Raw genomic sequence first — 26,994 nt, forward strand, 5'->3', positions numbered from 1 at the left:
TTGGTGGTGCTGTTAGACACGCACGGCATCATTATTTTGATTTTGTCCTCCTCTGCTCCTATGACTCGGTGAAGCAGCAGGACACTGAGAGATGAGGGTGAGGAAGTGCAGCCAGCTGCGCTTGGACAAACACAAGGACAGCTCTACCTTCGACAACATTGTATTAAACCAATTATTTACTATCAGGGACTGTTCTCTGCAACAGTGGATGTTTTGTTTACTCTCCTCAAAAATGTATCGAAAGGGGTGCCATCTACGGCGCAGGCGGTGGAGATTGTAAACATGTTTTTCTCTCCCCTCCCTACAAGAGGATAAATAAAAAGACTGCTGTTAGAAGATTTAATTCTGAGAAGACTCTCTCTGGGGCTCTGTGCTGCGCTAAGAAGCCCATTGCGAAAAGCCTTCAATTAGCAGAGTACGCCTTCATCTTCTGACTAAAGTCACCTTGAACAATCAAATTATCTCTGAATTTAAATAAAAACCCATCATTGTCAATCAAACAGGGTTCATTATCTCCAAAATAATTTCCATTGCGTCTCTTAACATGCCAAGAAAACTTCCCTCCCCAAGTTGCACACCCACACACTCAAAACCAGGTGTGTAAGGTCATCTATAAACACACCTGTTATGTCTGCAAACTCTATAGACAATAAAAGTAAAACAGACAACAGCAGTTTATTCTTTTAATTCCTCATTACACAAGGCACAGTTGTGTTTGTTTTAACCACAGTTTGTGAGATTTTAGCTTGGTTCGCCTGAGTTCACCGTCTCCAAACTGGCATACTGCTGGGTATGTGAGGGAAGACAGACACAAACAAAGTTAGATAAATTACTCTGGCCAGAACGGTGCATTATCATTAAGATTCACGCCCTCTGTACCTAGAACTTAACACGGTATCATGATAAATTAGACGCAACTGTCCTCATCTCCATGGGCTTCATTTACAAAAAATGTAATGTAGCTTTTTTTAAAATCACATACATTAAAACCCATTACCAAAATATGGTAAAAAGGTTAAGTTTATCCACAGTATTTTGCATGACAGTATGATAATACTAACTTTAGATACACTACACTACATAATATTGGAGAACTCCATTCAAACCAGCTTATTTTGGAATTGAAATACATTTTCACATCATTTATATGAAAAATGAAAGAATTTCTACCAATTATGACTTCAGAGGTATTGTGCAACTGTGGTGCATTTGGTAGCTGGCAGTGGGCTGCCTTGGCACATTCCAAAACAAAACTAACTCATTAAAAAATGATTTCTTGTTCTCCCTGTATGACAATAAACAATTTACTGTGCATGTGTTGTTAAAGAAGTACAGATTGCTGTGTTGTTTCCATCTAGGTTGGAGCGATACCCCACTTTCAGTCTCATCAAAATCACTTCATCACAGCCGGTGAAAGTAAATGGCTTTTCCCGAGACAGGACGAACAGAGTGGGCTTGTCAACACTAAAAGCATTTTCACACTGCAGGACCAATCTCCAGCACTACTGCCCTGACCAAGGTCATTTCTGTTCAAACAGCAAAGCACAAGATGATGTAGCGAACAGATATCCCTGGGTCAGCATGGTACATTCCATCTTGGTAGCATTGGGTGGTGTAAACTACCTCCGGGCTTCAGCATCCACAATTTTATGGTTCTAGAGGTTACAGCTGAGCATGCTGATTTTTTTTTGAAGGCATAGAAAAGCCCAGCGGATGCTGCAAAATGCCCTTATCTCCTCATCCGCTCTCAGCCCCAGATGTCCTGTAAGTAGCGTTTCTCCTCTCTTAGCCCTGCCAGTGTCTTCATGGCCTCCAACTGGTCCACTTGAAGCTCTGTTTTGATCATCTCTATCAGGGTGTCGTTCACATCCTTAGCCATGTTCTTAGCATCCCTGCATATGGTGGAAATAGTGCAAATATATTAAGAAAAAACAGCAATGCAATCATTAGACATGTTTTTCAGACAGTGTGAGATATGTGTTGTGGCAGACTAATATTTCTTCAAACTAGCAGGTGCTCCCAGTCCAAGAGTATATCCTGGAAGGAAATTGCTGAAATCTCTATCTCACTGTTGCAGCATATTGGGGGGGAGATTCATCATCCTATGGACTTAGAAGCGATATTTTTTGAAGAAGAATTCATGCAGTTTCAGAGGTCATTTACTCAGAGGTGAGGTAAGCGGCCTGGCAGTCATCACACAAAGAAAGTGATACTGTGAGGGCAGCAGCAGTACAGAGAAGTGTTGTGAGAAAGAAGAGTGAGGGTTATACAGTAAAGTTCTCTTCTCACTCAATAACTTGCCCTCTTCAGCACCTACTGTTAACTTTTCATGAGTGACTCAATCCTGATAACAGGAGGACACAGCAGCTGCACATGGCAGGTTCCGGATACAGCTCGTTTGCGTCACATTGTGTCTCCATTGTGGTTGAAATGTCTGCTGGAAGCATCTCACAAACAGTCTGTCCTCAACCACTTGGTTCTTTATCAGCAAACTTTGAAAGGTTTTTGGTCTCTCTCTTAGTAACACTTTACTCCGAAAAAGAGACCCGACCCTAAAATAGTCTATCAATTGTTTGTTTAGATAGTCAAAACTATATTATTAGTAATAGAGACCATATTTTCATGTCATATAGGTTTATCGCCTATATTTGTACATTGTTGTGAAGTACTGTAAGTGTGACTTTACTGTTTATTTACTGTTTATTTATACAGTCAAGACATTGAGACAGTTACACATTTTTGTTCTTCAGGTTCTGTACTTCAGCATATTCAATTAGAAATAAAATAATGGATAGTACATTAAAGTGCCAAGTCTCAGCTTTTGAGTATTTTTACATCAATATCTTGCACAACTATATTGATGTAAACTTTAGTTGTAGTAGTTGCAGTTGTAGTATCTATTATTTTATTTCAAATTGTGCTGAAGTGCAGAGCATTAAATACAAAAAAAATGTGTAATTGTCCCAATACTTAATTTTTGGACTGTATGGTGTATGCCCTCCTAGGTCCTATCTCATCGTGCCATGTGCTATATGTACTCTACAATGCCATATTGGACAGGTCTTTCTTGTAAAAGAGATACTCTCAAGAGACTTCCTGATTAAATAAAGGTTTAAAAACCTGAAACACCTGAGATGTCTGATTAAATATTCATTTTCTGTCAATTGTGAATAAGGCTTCCAGGCTTCAGAGACACATGGTGATGTGAAAAAAATAGACCAGACATGTAAGGATAGCCAAAGTGGAGAAACGAGCAGCATGTGAATAAAGGTTCAAATCAATTTTACAGCTGAATTATTGTCATTATGGAAGTCAGTCTTACCCACAAACATAGAGGCAACCGTTCTGTTTGAGCAGGATGTTAGTAATTTGCTGGCTGTTAAGCAGCAGGTTGTGTTGGACGTATCTGGTCCGTCCTGCTGAGGCGGTGGCCTTCTCCGCCTCCTCCTCACAGTTATCTCTGGAGAAACACACCTTGAGGTGGCTCAGGGTACCGCTGGACACAAAGCCCTCCAGCTCCTCTCTGGGAAAAGGTACGCAGAGACACATCCCAATTTTTTTTTGATCAAATTCAACACATCGAATCATTTTCTGAATCAAAGGTAGTTCCTGTGATCTTGGACTGGTTGTTCCTTATCTGTGAAACATCTTTCTGAAATATGGTTTTCAACCAACTTTGCAAGATGTCATCCTTCCTTGGTTATATGGAGAAATACAGGCTCATTTTTATTATAATCAGGACATGAAAGTAGTAACTGCTGGCCTAATAATGCCAAGTATTTAACACGATTTTCATACGGACTGTTTATCCTTTCACATACAACACTCCCTTAAGATATTTAGCAGTAGCTTCAACAGTCTCACAAGATATATAACTCCCAGATCATTTCCTAACAACAAAAAACCTGCCAAACTTGATAAAACAGAACACTGATGGGCAAAAGGTCTAAACAAAACTGTGCCAAACAACCAATTTATCTTGTTAAACAAGAGAAGTGCAAAAAAATATGGATTTCATAGGCAAGGCCGAGTCACTGATATAAGCATCTTTTTTACAATCAATCCTCCCAGCCTTGCAGTTGGGTGTAACCTTGCTCCCGGTCGGTGGTTTGCTTGCCAACTACTCCTTCTTCTGCCTCAGTGTTTTTACAGGGCCTGCGGTGCTATTGGAAGGGAGGGAAGGAAGGAAGGTGGTGAGGGAGTAAGGTTTACTATGGCTCAGAGCATCTTGTTTAAAGTTAAGCAGTTGGAATCAGCAGAAACACACGCTCAGCCATGACCGCACACACACTCATAACAAGCCTCTGCTCCGAGATCATGGGTGAAGGTCTTCGCTTCGGGGGTCTGTGTTTTTGCAGTAACCCCTTGACTAAAATAAGACATTTTGCACTAACACACACACTACGATGTGAATACTAAAGGGAGGGATGTGTGTTGTTGTCTTTGTTCTGTGTGAAAAATCCAGAATTGTTGCTTCTCCTGCAAAGTTACCATCTAACCTTTGACTGAAGTCATTAAAAGAAATTCTGTTGACCAAGATGTGGGATTACAAAGTCTGTCTGAACATGAGAGCAACAACATGAATAAGAAGAAGAGGGATGGCTGAGTCTTATTTGTTCGACTGAATATGAATCATCATGGATGGATAACCATGTGAGCAGAAACTGGCAGATGACAAAAGACAGAGTTGACTTCTTGGAAACAAGCAAAGTCGAGAGAAAGAGCCAAAACCTGCCAGACTCTTCAGTGTGTTTATACACATAACAGCCTGTGGCAATATCCCGGACCCTAACGTGAGCCCAGCAGGCCTTCCAGTCCTGTTTCCCTTACAGCATGAAATTACATGCCATCAAGAGGCTGAGAAATCGCAGGGAGGGGAAAAGGATAAGTGCAGCGGAGGAGAGAGGGGAGGACTGGATGTCTAGGTGTCTGGTTTGATGTGACTAGCAGCCAGATTGGCATCAACCTCTCACAGGGATGTTAAGTGCTGCGACTGATTGAGGTTCATTGCAAGCTTTGTTTTTTTTCCTGATGGAAAACTCAGAACAAGATCGGACCATTGGTCACGTCCACAAATTGTTTTTTTGTAATGTTTATAAGCATAAACATTTATGATATATTATATTAGTTTAACTTGGAATTCCATCCCCTACATATAAATTAAAGCTTAAACTTTTCTTTAAAAAATCTGAGACATTGAAAAATGGTAGAAACTGTACTAAGCAGGTTTCTGCATTCCAAGGAAATGCCAGACATCAAATTGCACTTACTTTAAAAGAAATCCAACAGAGATGAATGCGGGCAAGCAATTCAACTGCAGGTATGCTGTTCTCATTCTGGTAACCTATTTAAATCGAGTACAACTCTTCACGGGTGGCTCATAAAACACAGACTAATCGCTTTGGTCAACACTGTGGGGGTGTTCATCAGAGAAGCCCACACTGTGAACAAACACTGCCTACTACCTGGCTGTGAGTTGGTATTTAACTAAGGGATAGAGGAAACAAAGGGGAACAAACAACATCCTCTGTGATTTATTCTTGTGTGATTAAGGATGCTAATCCATTCACACTATTTAATCCTGCAAGAGAACTCGATCAGTGCACCAGAATTGAGTACATGCTCGCCGCTGATACTGGGTAGAGCCGATCAATTAGTATGTAGTCAGGAGAGAGTAAAATCAAAAGAAACAGGCAAGAGCTATGATTTACTCACAGGGTGCTGCCAGTTTACCATGCTTTAATAACATAAGAAGTCAGTCAAATTAAATTAGTATCTCTTTTTTAACACTTAAAAAAAACACAGATCCCAAATTAAATTTACAGGGAGAAAACATAATACTCTGAGTCCAAATTTCTCATGGCGTGTTGGATTATTATTAACGAAATTCTTATTATTATGAAAATTATGTCACTTGCCAACATTAACAGTAATATATTTTATGTTAGCACATCTCTCCTGGACAGAAACCACTGCACCCCTACAGTTACTGGTTTAAATACAGCCAACCAAAAACTCTCAAGCTAATAAACAGTAGGGTTTTGTTCAGTTGCATTTTATTTCATGTGAGTACATTAGCCAAATCTGCTTATCAAATCTGAATCTTTAGATCCCTCATTGAAATCATTTCAGTTTAGCTTTCAACAACTTCAAGCAACAAAAGTCATACGTATATATATCTAATTACATATTTTTGGCTACTTGGGGACGTTTACACCCAGCAGACATGGAGCAATATTAGCATTCCCTCAGAGTCCTGTCTCTGTCTAGCTGACCAATTTAAGCTCAATGATCACGCTCCTTTTTGCTCTGTTTTGGTCTCCACAAACCAAAACAATGAGCTGAAAGACAGTAAAATGCTCCGTAGAGTTGAGGATTGAGGAGAGATTTGAATGATAATTCTCTGTGGGTTTGTCAATACAAGTGACCTTTTTTATATTACACATAGTCACTGGATCCACTGTCAACATAAAAATATTTATTATGTCCTGCCAATCACTTATTTTGCACTTTCAATTAACAAAACATATTAAAGCAGTTTTAACATTACATATTTGCTATTTAGCTAAATGGCCACCTGAATGTTTTGAATATTATTCTTTGCTGACAAAAAATAGAGCAAGATATAAAATTTGATGAAAGATTGGCTAGCTTCTGAGTTTAAGACATCTGGATATTTTGCCAGCTTGGAAATAGAAACAGCTAACAGAACTCAATAATATGTGACGTCTATATTACATGCTAATATAACACAACACTTGTATTCTTGACCATTTCATTCACAGTAGAAATGTGGCCATGGCAAAAATAGCTTAGCGTGTCTGTTTTCTTTCCATAAATAACATACTGAACATACAACAACACATCCTTGAGATGGGTGCTTAATACCGTATCCACTATAACCACGTATGGAATTGAAAAAAGAACACCCACATCGTGTACACAAAGTGGGAGATGTTCATCATTCAAGTCACAGATTTCAATACATGGAATGAGCTGTGTCAAGGTAAAGAGGGAAAGGTTAAGAAAAGTATGTACGTATGTGAGTATACTGAATGAATATATGGGATCTGTGAATGACCACCGAACTGAAAAGAGAAGCCAAGCTTACCTGAACAGGTAGTCTCTGTCTCTGTGGCGACAACCGAAGAACAGCCAGGTCTCACCATATACTGCCTCAGGGTTCTCCTGCCTCTCGTTCTCTCTGAAAGTCAAACAACGGATGTTAGCGGTCGGTCAATACCAACAGACGACCAGACCAGATGGAGGAGAGGGCGTCCTTCCTCGCAGCAGAGGTTAAAGAAGAGTAGTGACACCATTAAGCACTGTCTGCAACGACAGTACACTGAGTGCCACAATTGCCTAATGCATGGAAACGGCTGTGTGCGCTGCAGCTAGGACATTATATGTATTATGAAATTTCAGCATAACAGAAGGATAGATCCCATCACTATAAACAGTTGCTGAAAATGAAACTGGGGCTCTGTGTGTGTGTGTGTGTGTGTGTGTGTGTGTGTGTAAGTGTGTGTCCAACTGTTTAATGTGTGAGTGCAAAAAAAAAACACCACTAAAGTGATTCCTCTTGCGGATTGGGAGTTTGGCAAAGCTCCCAGAATCCTTTGCAACGGCAACGCGGCGGCATAAAGCGGCTCTGAGGATGCTGGTATCTGTGCTGCACACCTGCTGCAAAGGTGACAGCTCTCCCGGAGATAACAACAGTTGGCCCCCAACCTTTCATGATGCCATCAGTCAGTTGACTCTCTAAAGAGCCAGGCATTATGTGTCCCCCCCCCCCATCTGGTGGGAGGGGGCAAGATGGGGGATGAGAAAAGAGAGAGGGGTGTTGAAGTGACCAACCACGACGAGGGGCAGAGGAATACCACAGAGAGGCATTGAGACTGGGCCCTTTGTGCTTCTCTGCTGCACTCCAAGGATAAGGTGCCGCTTCCCCCTGAGCGCTATCCTTTACTTTTCAGCAACAGACTGAATCATGCTTTGTGTTTTCTACAAATCACAAAATGAAAATGGCAGCCAACTCTTTGGCTCAATGGAGTTGCACGGTGCAGTGAAATCAAGCACAAATACACCCGTTTAGAGCTGAAATAATTAGTCAATTGATTGAATAATTAAGTTGACTGAGAGAAAATGATTCGCCAACAATTTAACTCATCAATTATTGTCAGTGTCAGTCAATCTGGAGTGGGAGTACAGTTTAATTAACTTGCTTCGTGTGGGAACAATAAACAGACGAGATTGCTTTCACATTAGCGCGGCATTCAGGATTCAGATTAGCAAGATTTTTCCAGACAACATAATGAAATGTACAAGGTTTCAGGTGGTTTCAGCTTCTCAAATGTGAGCATTAGATGATTTATTGATTAGTTGCCAACTATTATTGTTAATCGCCAATTATTTTGATGATCGATTAATTGTTGTGAGTCATTTCTTCAGAGGAAAATTCTCTGATTCAAGTTTCTCAATGTGAATATTTTCTGGTTTCTTTAGTCTTCTATGATAGTAAACTGAATATCTTTGTGTTGTGGACTGTTGTGGACAAAACAAGACATTTGAGGATGTCATATTGGCCTTTGGGAAACAGTGATTTTTCATCATTTTCTGACATTTCATGGACCAAAGAACAAATCAATTTTTCGAGAAAATAATCGACAGATTAACCGATAAGTTGCAGCCCTAATTAGCTGTTTCTCAGCTCTATGTTGTTGCAAATAAATTATATTTGGGTTTTGCATTAATGTGACCTTGGGCTCTGGAAACTTGGGTTGGACTTTTTTATGTCAATGTTCTGATATTCTATTGACAAAAGAGGTGAAAAAATAATGAACAGATCCATTAGTGATGAAAAAACCCTTGGTTGCATTTATACGCTAATTAGCCAGTGAACTAAATGAAAAACTAAATCAATGAAACAGTCTGATTGTGAATACTTTAAACAAAGCATTGCCCTCATTAATGAGATGAGAAGTTGACCAGTTAATAAAAAATGCTTTGGATAAGAAGCATGTTTGAACTTTGTGTCTGTGAATAGGGTAGAGTAACAGAGCTGTTTGGCTGACTTGATCTGAAAGCTCAGATCCCATCCATTAGCATCCTGGACGAGATTCTTCTGATCTGCAAACAGCCTCAAGTAAACTCATTTTAGTGGGCTCGTCTCTCTCCTCTCGCTGCCTGCCCTAAAGGGATCAATACCAATATGAAAAACCTGGATTCCATTCTGAGTAGACCACACCGGCGCCTTTCCCTGAATACAAATTACATCACATCACATACCCACACTATAACAGCCTGCAATACAATCCCAGGGGGAAGGCAGCATCTACAGAGCACTCCATTTGGGGTCGAAATCAGAAGCGGTTGCCTTTCAGCACCATTCACATGATCAGCAGAGGGAGAGGGGGAAACTACAAGGGAAGCTGAGGTGAAGACTTGGTAAACATCACAATTATCTAATATCTTTTATCCGTGTTCTTTGCAGCTCAGTGCGAGTGGTGCTGAGTGGTTTTCTAGGCATAAAAATACAGCGAGAACAAAAATATAAGCCAAAACGCAACAACAGCTTGAGGCTTAATCACTGAAATTACATTGTGAAATTACACCCATATACAGTGAACATGCTGAACTCAAAATGTTTTCATAATACAAGACAATGCTGAGAAGCAAGACGCTGTAGCTAATTGTAATCAGCTGTCTGGTTAGACTGATAAATGGAAGCTCGATATTCGTTCGCACAAACTTCAACACAAGTTGTGCTGAATGGGCCAAGTACGCCTACTGGCATACCTAAGTATTAAACTGAGCAAACTGATTTTTTTCAAAAGAGAATTTTGTAAAGAAGATTAAGGCTATCCACTGAGTTAAAATACAATATTTTTTAACCGTCACTGCTCGGAGCTAAATAAAGAGACACTGAAAATCCCATTCTCCATAAAATCCTTCCACGCAAAACCACAGTAATCAATATCAGACAACTGGGGGGCCTAATTAAAATCTTTTTGGTATCACCACTGGAGCCTCTGACCTTTAGAGACTATTTTTCTACTTGTTACCAGCGCTACAACCTCATACAAAGTACTTTTGAAAACAGCCATTGATTAACAGCGGGGGTGGAAGTAGGAAGATCGAAGTGTCCCCATGTTGTTGTGTTGCTAACAGGACCCTTCTCGGGCCCCGAGGCAGATACGGCGCCCCGTTGACAAACCGGCGATTGTTATCTCCTATCAGAGTGCAGTGTCAGCCGCTGAGGCTTTGTTTGGAATCTCAAGTTAGATTCTGTCTGATGCCGCGCGCCATGACAGGCTTTTACAATCCTACAGAACAATATGCAGCTGGCAGGGGAGAGGATAAGAGACACAGAGAGGGAGACGGAAAGGGACGAATTGGCTGAGGAGAAAATTGAGCTGAGGACTCGTTTCACACAAGTTTATTCTCTAACAGCGAAGAGACTCTTGGAAGAAAAAGAGAGAATATTTGATATTTAATGAAACCAGTTTTTAAAATAATAAGGGATTTAAGTTGTTGTATTATAAAACAATGCCTCTCAAAATCAATCAAGGTCTGAATGTTTTTCTTGCTCCAACAAGCAGGTCTGCAAGGACAGATCATTAATAAATCACTTAAATGTGAAATTTCAGGGTTGCTGCACATTTTTTGAAATCAAATTTAATGCTTTTTAAGACCTTTCTGAGACCTCGACAGAGAAAATATCCTTTCCGCAGCAAAACGAATGCGCATTAGGGCTGAGCTTCATGTTTGAAATCAATCTGACAATATTAATGGGGATATTTTTCTGGATTTTTTTTGTATCTCCATATAACAATCATATGTAAAATCTCATAAGTAATCAAATTAATGGCAAATGCAATGAACTGTGTCCCGCTGCATTTAAATTTAAAATTTTAATTATAATTTGCTTGAAATCGTTCATTTTGACAAGATTGTGTAAAAAGAGGCTGTTGTGGTCGGTCTCACCCTCACAGAGCAGGTTATAGTTAATTCTCCCTATTAAGACACACTCTGCTCTGAATATACAGTATATCTACCTTTCATCCACTTTAACAGTCCATTAAACCTGTAAACACCAGCTGAGCGGTTACCAAATTAAAGTCTGCTCCTCTACTTCATGTTGGCCGTTGCACCTCCGCACTGAAAACATTATTATCCAGATTCTAAAAAAATATCAGAAATAATAGAGGACTTGATGTCTTCTTATAAACCCCCCTAGCCAACTGTCTTTAGCTGAGCATCATCTGTACTTAATCCTGTTACCTTTGTGAGAGCAGGTGGTCTGTAGAGAACCAATCAAAAAATTACCAGAAAAAGAAAGAGGTGGACTGTCATGCCAAAGACCAAACCATATTTAAATAAGTGGATCCTGCGGGGAGATATTTCTCATGCAACTAGGCATCACTTCAAAATTTATGATCTACTATAATTAAAAATAAAACATTTTGAGACATTTTATGACCCTTAATTCTGAAAATCTTATTTAAGACTTTTTTTTTAAGGATCTGCAGGAACCCTGATTTTGATCTTAGATTTTCAATGTTTGGGCACCACTATGTGAATCAAAGTAAGACTGATATGTTCATATCACTGCCATACACCAGAGCTCTGTCCCTCTGGCTCAGCCTTGATCATTAAGAGGAGGCGTCTGTCTGCGAGTGGTGTGACCGGGTCAGCGCCGTAACATGTGCTATCTTCAGTGCTCCTGCCTCCCAAAGGCACTATCACCTCTCACTCCAGATGACCAGTCATCCTTCTCTGAATCTGCTGCGGAATAATCCGCCGCCGCCATCGCCTCAGCCATCGCCTCAGCCATCGCCGCGTCACCTCTCGGTGCAATCACTGCCGATGCCACCCGCCATAACAGAGCGGCCGTCCGGGGGATTTAGAGACAATTGGAGTTGACTGGGGCACAACCTCATTTATACAAAGCCACCCAAGAGTTAGACGTGTCAGTCAGACTAAAAAGGCTTACGCCGCTTTCTGACAACTCATGGTGGCTGTGGGCCCGGTTCAACACATGGGCATCAGCCTGGATAGAGGATCTTCAGTCACGTTAAGTCGTTCTGACAGGTCATCTTTTTACATCTTCTTCTTATTCTTGATTTAGCTGTCAATTCAGAACCTCAGAAAATTGAACAAAATGTCATGCTTTCTTTGCCAAATGATAGCACTCCTCAAGGATTTATACTTACAACAAATGTTTAACAAGCAAGGGAGAACTACAACGTACTCAGCTAACAGTCAATATCCTCACAGCACCTCATTGGCATTTTCTAGCAATGATTTGCTCCAACAGCACAGCCGCCACCTACTGCACTCTTTGCTTTCAAATCAATAACGCCCCATGTGCCGCGTTGACTCCTGGCTGTTCATTACTGACCAAGTCATAAATGTGTGCAACAGAGAGGGCCTAATTTACAGTATTCCTGTTGAGACCAGTGAAGCATCTGAAATAACCCCTGACATGATCACAGCCCTTGTCGCTAGATTTATCATGCCTTCCAAGATGTACATGACGTCGACTTTTATCGGCTTTGAGTGGGGTCTCGTTTAATTCTCTCCGCAGATTACTTGAAAATATGCCTAGATGATGTGCACTCGACATCACTTGAGCATTGTGAATATTCATTACTGAGTGAATTTGAGCTGGAATAATCCTTGTCACACAGCGCACCAATCAGCACATAACCTGCGTGTTGCAGATGCTTGACATGAACATTTAAGTGACCTACTTCAGCGTTAGTTCTTGTAACTCATATATCACTGGCATTGGATCAAGTGTCTTCCAACTTGAACTTGATTCCACTCAAAAAAAAACTGAGCTCTTGATGGAGGAATCTCAACAGAAGCCATGTGTCTGTACATCATTTATTATGGTGCAAGATAATGTTGTAATGTAATGTTGTAATGTAATATGTAATAATGAAATTTGCTGTACCTTTGCTGGAGGAAGCCAATAAAGGGCGCAACTCCTGTGCCTGGTCCGACCATTATGAAGGGCACTGACGGGTCAGTGGGAGCTCGAAAGGAGCAGTTTGGTCTCAAACTCACATGGATCTAGGGGTCAGAGGCCATTAGAATGCATTTAAAATAATGAGAGTAATTACAACAATGCTGAGAAGCCGCTGTGGACTTACCAATCTATTAATTGATCTACTTAATATTTTAAGACATACTAATGAGAAAACTCATGAGCTCCGACTGAAATCCATAGAGTCTGTGGTAGAGAGGATTTACTTTCTTTAATTTAAATTAATTTTTTAATTAACCACACACAAGCAGGCCCAGAGCTTTTCTTTTTTTAGTGTCTCACACATTGAAATTGAGTGTCCAGAGAAGGCTAAAACATTCAGTAGAAACAGGTTGAATTCCTAATGCCTCAAGTTCCCTGGGTTTGCTGAAGACACTGCACAATTTTCTGATATTTTGCTCCACACTTGCCTTCTCTTTTATTCAAGAACCTCTTGAACTGTAATATTTGAAGTAGAATGAGCAGTCTAGCTCTCTTGGCATTTTTATTGGAACAATCAAAACTAAGACAAAGACAAAGTAAGGAAGGCACAGGAAGGTGTAGTAGGATTTTAGCCTATCCATAAGGTGTACATGAATTTGCTTTTTCTCTCCGAGTGTGGGGTTGTAAACCATTACAGCTCCTTGTACTGAAATATATCTGCCAAGACCGGGAGCTTACAAATTTGCACATTCTAGTCTCAGCTCTCCATTTTCCAGCGAACTACTCATTACCTTTGGCAGAGCCGGGCTGCTGGAGGATTCAGCCTTTCCAGGGAAAACCAGGACAGGATTGATGAGGTCAAACAGCCAACCGGTACACAAGCCTTGCCTCCCTGCAGGTCGCCCATGGCATGCTGGGAACTCTACCACATTGAAGACAAAATGCAGCTTTCCTGGGTGCCTAAGACAGGAGCTATAGAGATGGGACCACAGAGAGTTTGAGATGGAGAAAGACGAAGAAGCAGCAGTGAGTGTGTGTGTGTTTGTGTGTGTGTGTGTATGTGTGTTTGTGTACAATGCATACAGACAGACAGTGACATGCAAGGAGATTCACAGAGATGAAGTAGAAAATAGTGAAATACAGAGACAAGCGGAGAGAGAACAGAAGGGTACAAGAAGGCACGAGCTTTACGAGGGTGGATAAATTCTCAAGGCTAGACAACAATTCTGCTACAAAAGAGTCACACAAACCAAATTTTGAAAAAATCCAGCTGAACAACAGCTGATCAAAGCAACAAGGACACACAGAAATTTAATGCGATACCAATTACAAATATGGACATGACACTGGAATGGTGAGTGTACTAAATCACCTACACAAAGATGTCTGCTTCATTCTAGACAAAAAAAAAAGATAATAATACAGCTGTGAAAAAAATAACTTTCCCTCTGTCTTGCTTCAATAAAACTGCCTCTCCTTCCTCTCCGTGCCAGTCTCCACTGCCGGCTGAAGAGCTCTCACGCTCTCTCATCCTTCATTCTCTGGTTCCTGTGGGCCTCTGGAGACCTCTATTGACCACAGCATCAATAATGCAGGCCTCTAATGTCTCTGCACCATCTGATAAACTACAGCCACCATCTCTCCGGTCTGTTCCCTGTCTCTCTACACTAACACATACACACACACACACACACATAAGCAGCTAAGTGAGGGGCTAATGAGAGGCACTGAGAAGTTTTGACGTTGTGTTAGATGTTGCTGTTCTACATGAGCTTTAAAGCAAAGCTAATGGCTACTAGCTTAACAGGAAGAGCAAATCAATGACTGGCTAAGTGAGGAAAAAAAGAGGGAACACTTAGACCTATTTAAACTAAGGACAACTTGCTACAGGCTGCACAATATTTACAGTAAATTCATTTGTGCAGTTTTCCCCCCAACATTAAGCTTATTAGAGAACGACATCTACAAATAACCCTCCAACAGAAGCGCACATAACAGAGTCTGACAAAGGAGATCAATAAGTGGCAGATACCAGATAAACACATAAATACAGAAATAATAATTATTATTACAAGGTCTATAAATCAAGATTAAGATAATGTCTTTTGTTTCTTTTTTTAAAAAGTTTCTAAATGTTTCCAAACCTCATGTGAAAAATGCCAAACTTCATAAAAAGCCTCAAGCTCAATCCACCGCTGTCAAGGAGCAAAATAGTGGATCTCCGTGGATAGCAATGCATTTCCAAGCCGCTAATAGTGTGAGATCAATATATATTTTATCATGCAGACTCCAACCGTCTAGTCTAGTAGTACCTAATAAACAAAGTCAAGGATTTAGCAATATATCGTGATGCATGCACAGGGATCAGATATCAACAACAGATTTCCAAAACAAGGTTAGAAGGTCACAAAACCAAAACATATGCAAAAAAAAACTACCTCTTTGCAACTTAAAATGCCGATATAAAAAACTACATTTCACCATCCATGTACCTTTGAGACAGAAATATGTTCAGTCTAGTCCTTTCTGATGTATTTGTAATAAATGCCATATACATTTTAAAAAGTATTCTTTCTATCTTCCACATTATGAGAATAGACCCAAGTTTAGAAGAAAACAACTGTTCAGGAGACCCCGAGTAGAATTAATCAAGTGTCCTATTTGAAAACATCTAAATAAATGAGGAATGTCATATTTCTGTTACAGTTGTGTAAATGATGAAAGAGCTCCATCTTCAAACAAATGAGATGTATCAATTATCCCCTCAGCATACCATAATATCAAAACATTTCCAGAACAAATAGCAAAACTTAGTTTTTTCCATAAAAGTAAAAAAGGAGAGATCAGTGTAATTCCAAACTATTTATAAATGCAAACACTGTTTCTGTGTTAGCAGTCAGTCCAAAATGAGGCAGATGTTTCAAATTAAGCTGAAACACACCCATGTATTCAATTCTTCATCTTTGTACAATTTCTTAATCTATAGTAACTGTGCAGCTAGGAAACACAAGTAGAAATTAGGATGATTTAAGCCTCTGTGATCACGTAGTAAGAATAAGACAGACTTGTTATTCCAAATGATTCTATAAGAACACAGTGTGCAGTTTTATATGGTACAAAATGTAAGCTTCACTTTTCTGTCACCTTACCTGGCTGCTGAATAAGGCCTGGGCTGCAGTTTCGGCAAATGCTCTGAAAGGCAAGCACAACTGTCAATTATCCCCGCTGTCTCGCTCAGATTTTGTTACACAGACACACCCATGACAGAGAGGAGACATAATAAGAAGAAGTCATCTTGGTCCATTGAGACGTCCTACCTATCCTCAGTAACCCCCACCCAGGTTACAGTCTTGTTTCTAGGACAGACACACTTCTATATTTATGAAATTACAAACTCAGGGTTATGGAATCCCAAGTGTCCAGATGTGGAGCCAGTAGGAAATAGATTGCTTATGCAGACCTTATTTCAATGCCAGCCATGAAGGTGCCCTCTTTTGGGTAATATGCAGTGTGCATTGCATCCGTAAGAAAGTGTCAGTGAAATCAAGAAAACTTATAAGAGTTATAGATAACTTTTACCCCTGTAGCAACAGGCTATGCCATTTGCTATGCTGTGTACACCACCAATTATTTGATGTGGGAAAAGAGAGTGAGTGATTGATAGTTGGATCACTTGTGCTTGCCATGTACTCCCTTACATTTTATTTGTATCTAAATGATAGATGAACCTGGAGAAGTAAAGCTGCAGCATAAGTAGCAGCTGAGGCCTAACAATAACACATTTTTCTGCTAAATTGCTTGGAAAGACAAACAGCTGGACTAAATCAGCTCCCTCCCTCTCTTTCTGGATTTTTCTGACATCTAAACAGCTCAGGGTGTTAGGGAGACAGCTCCGCACTTTGACGTCCATTTCATCTCTTTGAGTAAAAAAAAGGTGATGTATGGCACACTTAAAACTGACTTTGAAAGAAGGTTTTGAACAAAAACAAAGGCCTTGCACAAATAGTAGCATTCTGCTTTCAGATACTAAAAGAAAAACAAAGGTGCTAAAGAATAGACATATGAACTAAACCAAGACATTCAGTATGATAAAAATATGAATATGATGCAGAGAATTATGCAAGTCGTTATTTATCTAAGAGGCAAAGATATTTGTGTGCCAAGATCTGATATTTTACCACTAAATGTTGAAACTGCACAGTACGTAAGTCTGGAAGAAGAAACGCAGATTTGTTCAGGTGTCATCTCAATGATATAGAAGACTAGTTTAATTCTGTTTTTGGCTATTTACACAGAAAACATTAAAAAAGCAGTAAGATCCTTGGAGAAGCCTGGGAAATTACAAAAAAAGCTCTTTTTCTAGGATAAACTTGAGGCTTGTAGCATTTCTTTCCTTTCTTCTTAGAAGTTTTGTACATAAACATATGGTATTCAAAAGAATATATAAGTATAAACAATGTTCAAATTGATGTTTTTCTTTTAATTTTGTATATGTGTTACCGCAGGATGTGATATTTTTTAAGCTCGATATATAAGTGTCTAAAACTCACCCTAACCCTAACCCTAACCCTGGCATGAGACAGACATAAAAACTAAGAAAGTAACCAGTGAAGGGAATTTATATTCTAAAAAGAAGTTCAAATGTGTAGACTTGGAGGCTCAAAAGTTATTAATGACTGGGGGGACAAGTCATTTTACAAGGACAGCACAGATTATAGGTTATCCTTGCTTTGTTATAATCAATATGCTTGTACTGTAGATACAACCCACAGCAAGTCATGTGTAAATAAATCTTCAGAAATAATTAAAAAATAATAAGCTGCAACATGATGGATTAAAAAAATCATTATTTCTTTCACAGTTTCTCAAAGAAAGGGCAGTAAATAACACCTTAAATGACAAAATCTTTTTGAGCAGCATCTTATACAACATATCAGGCAATCCATCCTATTGTGGAAACACACAGCCCTCCATCAGAGTGTGTATCATGTAAGTTAACACAATCCCTCACTTCTGCACAGCGCTCAAGTTGCTGCCTCTCTATCACAGAGTGACAGCGTATGTCCGAAACAGAGGACGATCAATCCATCATCTCACATCACTGCGCCGTGATGATACTGCTGGCAGATACAAAGGATATATCACTTTTAAAATCTTTGAGTGCAAGGTTTTTTGTTACAGTGAGTGGTTTGAGGATACATCTTAAATTTTGTATTTTAAAAAAGGTCTCAGTTCTAAAATAGAATACAGTCCCGGGGTCCCCGCTATGTTTTCAGAAATGGTCCTTTTCAGGGTATCATCGATCATACTGCACAATATAATCTATTCCATCTGAAAAGTCTCTCTGCGCTGCAATTTATATGCAGAGGTACCAGTTTAGTAGGAAGAAATGATATAGAAATGTAGCTGAACATAAAATTTATTCTGCTTAAGATATATGGATAGTTTCTTTGCTGCATATGAAATTAGGGAGGTTGTTAGCATTAAGCATTAAGAAAAATTCCCCATAGAAAGATTTTTTTTCTTTATTTAATAGCCTACAAATGCTAATTTTGAGTTATTTGTGAGAAAGGGACATGCAAGCGCATGGTTTTACAAACCATTTAAGAGTTTTTCATGGTATTTTATTATACCTTAAACGAATAAAATGGGAATGTCTGATGTGCGGTGTGTTTTCTGTGACTGGAAAACTTAATTTTGAATTTCAAGCTTTTCTGTAGAGAGGGGGAAGATCCATCTCTTGAGATACAGACACATTCTCTTTACTTAAGTTTGGTCACAGTCAGGAAAAAAAAAAAAATTATAGCACCCTGCTATAATTTCATTTGAGCCCTGCGGTAAAGTAAATTGAAAAAGATGCTCATGGACAGCATTCAGTTCCCTGGGGCTATGACCCCAAAGTTTTCATCTGACACACTATATGAAACAATGGATCATATAACAAGAGAGCTGACTCTGGGAAGCAGGAATCTTTCTCAATTTATACCCAGCATTTACTTTTATACTCCGTCTGCATTTGGCCAAAGACATCTGGGCTGAAACACATCTCTCCTATATAACAGCATAAACTCAGCAAACACCTCCCCTTCGGTCAGGGTAATGAACCGAAAACAGTGCAAAAATGCGGTGTACTTGAACAGTGACGCACTGAGTCAGGGTTGACCATTAACCTCTGATCCATGCTGACCCCCTGCGTGCTTGTGTCCTTGCGAAGCTCAGTGGCTCACCGGTAAACGGCCCCCTGTCTCCCGCATAGCAGCTGTTGCCCTGAAGGGCCTCCAACACCGCATTTTTCACCAGCACATGATTGTCCCGATTGCCAATTTCTGCATCAGTTCACCACTGAAAAAAGGTGCTGCGGCTGGCAAGTAGGCCAAAAATAACTGACACGGGGCTAGGCCAAGAGCTGTGACACAGCTGTTTTAGAGGACAACTCTACTTGTATATAAAGCTGTAGCCAACTAATTTCACTGTCTGGTAAATTTCAGTCAAAGCTTATTAGATCTATACTGAACGGCGAGCCAGCTATCTTATTGAGCTGAGAGAAAACGAGTCTGCTACCAATAGTTGACTCCGAGGGTCAAAGGAGGGATGACATAGATGGCAGACGACAGCTACAATTGATCAATATTATTAGCAGGGAGGGAAATAATTAATTCAGTGAGAAAATATCTCACAAGTAATATTCTGCTATTATGTTCACAGAAACTGTGACACAAAAACCGTATTGGAGCCATGTGGACCTCAAAATGAGACAAGAAAATAAGTGTTGATCCTTTGGAGAGCCCTCTGATATACACTGTCTGACCATTCTGTATAATTAAATGCTCTGACAAAATCAGCCTTGAGTTTGTGTAACTCATTTTACTGAGGCTACAGCGACCCCTACTGGTGGGAAATGATCTGGACAGACAAGCCTCAATTGCTGAACTACACTTCAACACTTCAGAACGCACACTAAACATAACCCGAGGTCTTATTATACGTGAAATTAATAGCTCTTAAGTAAATTATTCCTCTGATAATTTCTGCAGGTGCAGACTAAAGCCCAATCTTGTGTCAATCACTGTAATTCCCCCGTTTGCATCAGGCAGTATGAAAGCCTGCATTTAATTAAAAACGCATCTATTATAATAAATTTGTTTAAAAACTGAAAAGAAAAAACATCTTTAAAATATGCCAAATATTAGACTGCTTTTTTCTGTAGTTACTAGGTAATTGCCAAGCATGAAATCCACCTAAATGCTGCATGGCATCTAGAATGAATAAAACAAAAGTAGTGAAAATAAACGTGATGTTTGATCAGATCTTGTACTTCAGAGTGGTTCTCATGTAGCCTTTTACTATGAACGTATATATCTAGCAAGGATAGTTTTTACCCTTTAACGTGTGTTTGTTATGGACTCTGAGGATTATGGAACTTATGACTGACCGACTGAGATAACAGAAGGCTTGCTGACCTATGAGGAGGCTGAGAGGAGGCGAGCAGGATGGGAAAGCCGCAAGAAGCTCCAAAATGCTGAGGCTCTGATCTCTCACATACAGGTTGTAGTCCTCAGCGCCTTGTTTACTGCAGAGCTCCTGCAGTCTCCTTTTCTGCACACTGTCCCTTGTATTCTCCACCAGTGCTCGAAGAAATGCCTGACAGAGAGAGAGAGAAGGGAGAGAAATTGAAAGTCATTTGAAGCTGTTCTAAACCTCCATCAGAAGCAACGGTGCTGATGTTTTTTTTTCTTACACAAGTTTCCATTCACAACAGTAATACATTTTCTGACACTGCTTCAATGCCACAGGAAATGTAAGTCTTTGTAAGTTTTCAAGATACATGAAAACTTTATTGTTGGAAGACTTTATAGCACTAGACCTTGAAACCAGCCTATTTATGAAACGCAGCCATTTTAATATGCACAATGCACTTTCAACACCCATAAAATTGACATTTAGTTTTTAAATGCTTTTCAAGATACTGAGAAATTAAATCCTTTAATAAATTAATCAAAATCAATTAATATGTTACATTTCCGAGAGACAAGCTGCTGTTCAACTGGTATCTCATCAATTACTCTTGTTCTTTTTGGAAACTATGATGTAAACTACAGGATTAAAGGGATCAGGAAGAAATATTAAAATGCGTCTCCTGAACAGCTTTTGGAGTGATTTTATTTTATTCCACAATCATTAATTACTCTGACACAGTAATCAGTATTTCTAAATATTTGTCATGCCCAAGTGTTCTGTATAATTTCAGTGACTCATAACAGTTTATATGTGCACGTATGCGGAGATTAGTGGCATGTTTTTAAGGCTTCTATTGGAAGAATTATGATCCCTATCTTCCAATAAATCCCATGCAGCCAGCACTTAACCAGTATTTTAACAAGTGTCACACAATTGCAGAAGCCTCTGGATGTCTCTGGTGATAAGATTCTAACATTTGTCTGAGGAGAAATAGTAAACCAGGATGAGTCGAGTATTTAATGACATTACATATATTATAGGAAATGTGTAAAACGAAGTGACTATTTTTTACCTTCCAAGAGATCATGGAGATTAAAGATTATAAGCATTGTAAATGTTTTAGTAAAACAGATTAACTGCCTGGATTACACAGACAGGTGTTGTAAAATAAAACTCTTTCTGCCTTATAAGTCTGTGCACAACATTTTGACCTGTGGAGATCAATTTGTGTGCAGAAATTCAATAAAAACTGAGGAGAAAAGAAGCCCTATACACAGCAGGAAACTCAACAGATGGTAGCTGGTACAATTAGGATGTGCCCTATCTTTCTGACACATAATCAATTTGATTTGGATGATCAAACTGCTTATGTTATACAATCAGTGCAGAAATAAGGGGTATTATTTCCCTTATGTCTATCAAAGTCATATCTTGTCACGTAGCATATTATATAAAACATTTTTAAACAATACTGAAATTTCTGTGTTTAGTAAGGCAGCTATCGACCTGCTGCTGTATTTTGACATTTTACAAATTGTCCTCCTTTCGTCATCCAGTGTGCTGTTTACCAAGAACAGTAAACTACTGGTGCAGCTCATGCAAGATGGAAATTAATGGTTTTCAATTTGGTTAGAATGTAATGTTTTTATTTAATAATGAATTCAACTTGCATAATAACAATTCAGGATGAGAGTTTTATGTTGTGAACAAATAAGTTAGAAATTAGAAGCAGGAAAGAGAATAAAAGGAGGTACTCAGTGATTCACCAGTTAGCCACTGTCACTACTGTCACTGTTCAGGAAGGGAATCATTGAAAAATAATTCTGTCAACATATAATTGCACCTCTTCATGAAATACAATTCATTTTTCTCCAAGCTTTGCCAACAAGAGCTCTACCTGGAGAAAATATGACATTTAACAAATGTCTTCCCTCTTATTCAACTGAAACACTAAAATAATAAGTAATGTCAGTTGAAAAAGTGGCTTGGATTATGCAATTCACAAATTCAGTAGTTGTGGAGCCATGTTTGGACATACCTTCTTAGGAACACTTCTAATCTCTAGACACCATGTGAACAGGTACAGCAGAGAAATGTTCTGAGGGATGTAGGATGGCACCTTGGCGCCTATAACCGGGGAGGAAAGAACATTTCAGAATGATCAGAAGAGGGAATGTCACAAACATAAATGCAAACATGAGCATGCAGTGTGCCATCAATATACAAGGGATATGGTGTTGTGATATATTGTTAGTTAGGTGCATGTTAAAATAATTTGACAGCTGCATTTACCTTTTTTTTTGGTGTCCTTGCGTAAAGAAACATGGACACAATGATTCCTCTGATCCTGAAGGCCCAATCTATGGAGCAAGTCCTCCACCTCAGAGGCCCTGTTTGGGCAGATGACATCAAACGAATCCCCTGGCTGATAGGTCATCATTGGGTAGGCCTTAGGATGAAAAACAAGCATCTAAAATTCAAACTGCAGTCTAACTCCATCTGAAAAGATGCTCCAGGTTTAAAAAAATGCAAAAACAGAACATTATATTGTCAAGCTTACAGAGATGTCCATTTCTAAGAGAAGGGCCGTCTTGACTGAATCTCCTCTGGTCAGCTGAGCTGCCTTGGATATGGGTACCTCATGAAGAGTCTCTTTGTTTGACGGCCCTGTAATCTGAAAAAAAACATTTCTTATACAGCAAATGCGGGCAAAATGGCAAAGAAATAATTCAACTTGTATAATACAATCTTTAAAGAGGAGAAAAAAAGTGAAATATGGGGCAGATATTGGTTTTATCAGCAACATCATTCCTCACCTCTCCCATAGTGTCTACTTCCTGAAGAGAGACATCGAGGTAGGGAGGAGGCAAAGCAGGGACATTGAGAGATGACTCAGACAGCGGGGGCAAGGAGCATGTCAGTGAAGCTGCCAATGCAACATGGTGAACTCCAGCACCCCCAGTCTGTGTCTCCGGTGCTGATGTAGAAACACTGGCAACACCACCAGAGTGGGATGCCAACCCAGGCCTCCCTGCAGAAGATGCTGGCCTGAGATCAGAAACGGCCGTCTGTGTAGCAGAAGCTGAAGATGAAGCAGCAGATGCAAATTTGGAATCAGATTCCACAGATGCTCCAACTGACTCGCCGTTCTGGTGGTCAGTGAGGCTTAGGAGGTTTAGTTGGACAACTGGTATGGATGAATTAGGAGTTTCCTCTGTTGAATCCCCCGCATCCCCTTTAACGTGAACAGCCCGATCAGAGGCCATTTTTGATAGTGCTCCTTTGATTGCTTTCCACAGTCCTTCAATCCAGGGGTCCAAAACCACCTCCAGTCTAGAGAGAACAGCATCCATAAGATGATAAAGTGACAGCAAGGTAATAAAAACAAAAAAAGTTAGATGCTTATACTTAACTTCTCTGCATAACTTACCCTACACCATCATCTGCATATCCCGTCGCATAGAACTGTTTGGCTCCAAGTTCCTGTAGACGACGCTCAATTGTCTTCCCACAGTTGCAGAAATTTGCATAATTTGTGTCTCCTAAAGCTGGAGCAGACAGATGAAAACAGATGAAGATTTCTCAAGCCAGCCACTGTTTAGAAAGTAAACAATGTGCAGAGCTCTGCATTGAAATGATTTACATAAATATGCTTTGCAAATGGAGCTCCCTAGATTGACAGATGAACAGCCAAACCAGCTACATCAGACCCCCATAATGGAATTTACCTAAAAGCGCATAGCAAAGGTGTTTATAGTGGTCAGTGGAGAGGGTCTTCTTCTTGATGTGCTTCACAAATTGAAGTGCATTGTCTGGCGGTTCCCCATCTCCAGTAGTAGACACAATAAAGATCACTGGGGCATTCTCCTTCTCCAGATTGTACTGGAACCAGTTATATGATTAATAAGTGACTGGTGTTTCCATAAAAAAGAGCACATACAGTAAATATCCAGAGAATCATCAGGAAAACTCACTTTTATTAAGATGCTACTGATGTGTTTAGGGCTGCAACTAATAATTATTTTCTTGATCGATCGATTAATTGTTTGGTCTATAAAATATCAGAAAATGATCAAAAATTTTGCTCACTGTTTCCCAAAGCCCAAGAGCCTAAAATGTCTTGTTTTGTCCCGACCAACAGTACACACCCAAAGTTCAGTTTACAATCGATCACAGAAGACTAAATAAACCAGAAAATATTCACATTTGAGAAGCTGGAACCAGAGAATTTTGACATTTTTTCTTTAAAAATGCCTCAAAATGATGAACCAATTATCAAAATAGTTGCTGATTATGTCATGTCAAGTTTTTCTGTGTCACTAGCCAAGTAATACAAGAGAGGCTCAGACAGCTGCACTTCAAGCTAAATTATTATAATAATGTATAATAACAACGGCTACATTTTCGTTCTGGTTCAAGCAGCTGAGCTCAGCAACCAGTCCATGCTCCTCTGCCTCCTCAGCTATCCCTTCTGCTATGGACTGGGCTTGGCCCTTCTGAGACCCATAGAGAACTACGAACCGAGGCTTCACTTCACAGGGCATCCTAAAGAAAACACAGAAACAACACGGTCATTTCTAAATTAACCTACCCCTAAAAATCATTACTCCATTGTTGTATCAAGGCAAACTAGTGTGGGAAGCGGTTAAGAGAACTTGTGTGTGCCTTATGGTGATGTTGCAATATAAAATATATAATCATAACTGAACTATTATTTATATTTTCCAAAAAAGTGAAGTTCAAGTTGTGTTTTTCTCAGCTTACCTAATGTTACATAACGCAAGATTAGACAGGTAACGGGTGAACTGCCACAAAACAGTCTTCACACCATTGTGTAGAGCAGGAACCCTGAGCACCACCATAGACTAACGGGTGTTTTGGTTTAACAAGTGACTGTGTTAACTGGTGACTTTCAGCTGAACTGTCCTTGATTGTCGTGGTGACGGCAGCTGTTGAAAACACAAACAGAACACGTAGGTATCCCCTTATCAATTTTAGTTTAATCAATACAAACTCATCTGTGTTTATTATCTACGCTAACCATTTACAGAAGTCAAATTGTGCTCAGCAAGACACATTAACCTCTCGCAATGTTTCCTATAATTTGAGAAACAAAACATAGCATATAAACTGGCAGCGCAGCTGTAGCCTATCTTGGGATTTTATAGTGTTTTTTATCCACCCGGTTTGACCAGCCTACCGTCTGTTTAAATCATGACCCATAAGTGTGGGATACTGCAACAAGATTCAGTGTTTCCACTATCCCTGCAATGAATTTATCCACAATTTTAGACCAGATGTTTCCTCCTTATGTTCCTTCTGCAAAAAGGAGATTGAGTCCTTTTCCCTCTTTTTTTTTTCATATGTCTGTACTCATTCAAGTAACTTTCGGACTCAAATGTCCTTCTTAATCTGGGAGACTCATAAGATCTTTGTCCCTGTTACAGAAAGTATGGTCTTATTTTTGAATGAAGAGTCTAACAACAATGAAGTTTCTTCAGTTTCTTCCTAACAAAAACATGTTTTATGTAAGTTATATTTATTTCTCTCTTAATTTCTGTATTATGTATCTTTGTACATCGTACAATTGTATTTATGTGATTCGTTTTTTTTTCTCCGATGCTCCCTGTACTGTTGTTTGTATTGTAATATTGTTGTGTTATTAATAAAGTTTAAAAATAAAAATAAAAACAAAAAATAAAAAGATTCAGCGTTTCCTCTACCCTTGACAGTTGACAAAACATTTAAAAAGATTAGCTAATTTCAGAAAAAAATACGTGAAGAAATGTTAATACGTCTTGTTGGCGACACCATTTAATTTACATAATGTCAAAAAAGGACAAAAGGATCAGACCAATAGATACTTAAGGTTATTATTTCTGTTCGTGTTTTCAACAGCTGCTGTCACCACGACAACCACGGACGCATTCGGCTAAAAGTCACCAGTTAACATGGTCAATCGTTAAACCAAAACACCGGACGTTGCGTCAGTTTTGGACGTTCACAGCATGCACTTTTGCATACATTATCAACTACACGTGGACTCAAGCATTTTATCTATTTTATGAAATCTATATCAATGTAACTTCATGCTGTCAGCAAAGTTACACGTTGTAGCTAATAACTGACAACTACGTAAGTTAGCTATGACAGCAGGGAGACTAACGTTTACCATGTGTTGCCCATATCTAATCGCCAGTGGGTGCCTTTTTCGAGCTAAATCTATCCAGTTTAAAACTTAAGTACAAATATGTAAGTTAAGTGTCATAAAAAGCAGAAGTTGTTGGAAAATAGGCTGTACCTTCTCAGGACCGTTGTGGAAATTCATTCAGTACGAGTCCCTCCCGTTGGGAACTCACGCGAGATTAGACGAGCACAGACTTGAACGTGATCGGAAGAAACCACATTACAAAACCCATTTCCCTCCAGTTTGACTCTTAAAATACTCTATATGAAATGCTTCTAATGATGTTTCGGAATCATTATAAAAAAGTTAAAGTGATTTGTTGTCATCCTGAATAAAAATGGTGCAAATGTGTAATAATAAGACACAGTTGACG

At 39.4% G+C, this 26,994-nt stretch overlaps 1 protein-coding gene across 2 annotated transcripts; it reads right to left on the reverse strand.

Moving 5' to 3' along the window:
* Positions 1–656: 656 nt before the first annotated feature.
* Positions 657–26,913, reverse strand: mtrr (5-methyltetrahydrofolate-homocysteine methyltransferase reductase). 2 transcript variants are annotated; one of them, XM_042398884.1, is made up of 16 exons: positions 26,736–26,913; positions 25,199–25,383; positions 24,835–24,979; positions 24,163–24,316; positions 23,865–23,982; positions 23,251–23,767; positions 22,995–23,108; positions 22,727–22,883; positions 22,473–22,561; positions 20,437–20,617; positions 16,126–16,168; positions 13,768–13,948; positions 12,962–13,080; positions 7,112–7,204; positions 3,323–3,523; positions 657–1,892 (listed from the first exon to the last, which is right to left on the reverse strand). In XM_042398884.1, the coding sequence occupies exons 2-16, from the start codon at positions 25,294–25,296 to the stop codon at positions 1,748–1,750; spliced, it is 2,355 nt and encodes a 784-aa protein (XP_042254818.1). In that variant the 5' UTR covers positions 25,297–25,383; positions 26,736–26,913; the 3' UTR covers positions 657–1,747. The 2 variants fall into 2 exon arrangements, with proteins under 2 accessions (XP_042254818.1, XP_042254819.1); XM_042398885.1 differs by lacking the exon at positions 25,199–25,383.
* Between the last annotated feature and the right edge of the window lie 81 nt (positions 26,914–26,994).

This window comes from Thunnus maccoyii, chromosome 21 (assembly GCF_910596095.1).
Source record: "Thunnus maccoyii chromosome 21, fThuMac1.1, whole genome shotgun sequence".
NCBI classification, from domain to species: domain Eukaryota; kingdom Metazoa; phylum Chordata; class Actinopteri; order Scombriformes; family Scombridae; genus Thunnus; species Thunnus maccoyii.

Bases quoted from the DNA above. Each gene is read 5' to 3' on its own strand.
- mtrr (XM_042398884.1), bottom strand. From the start codon at position 25,296: ATGGTGGTGCTCAGGGTTCCTGCTCTACACAATGGTGTGAAGACTGTT. The intron at 24,980-25,198 runs GTAAGCTGAGAA...TGTTTTCTTTAG, and splicing joins CTTGCGTTATGTAACATTAG to GATGCCCTGTGAAGTGAAGC. The intron at 16,169-20,436 runs GTCAGCAAGCCT...CTTGCCTTTCAG, and splicing joins TCCTCTCAGCCTCCTCATAG to AGCATTTGCCGAAACTGCAG.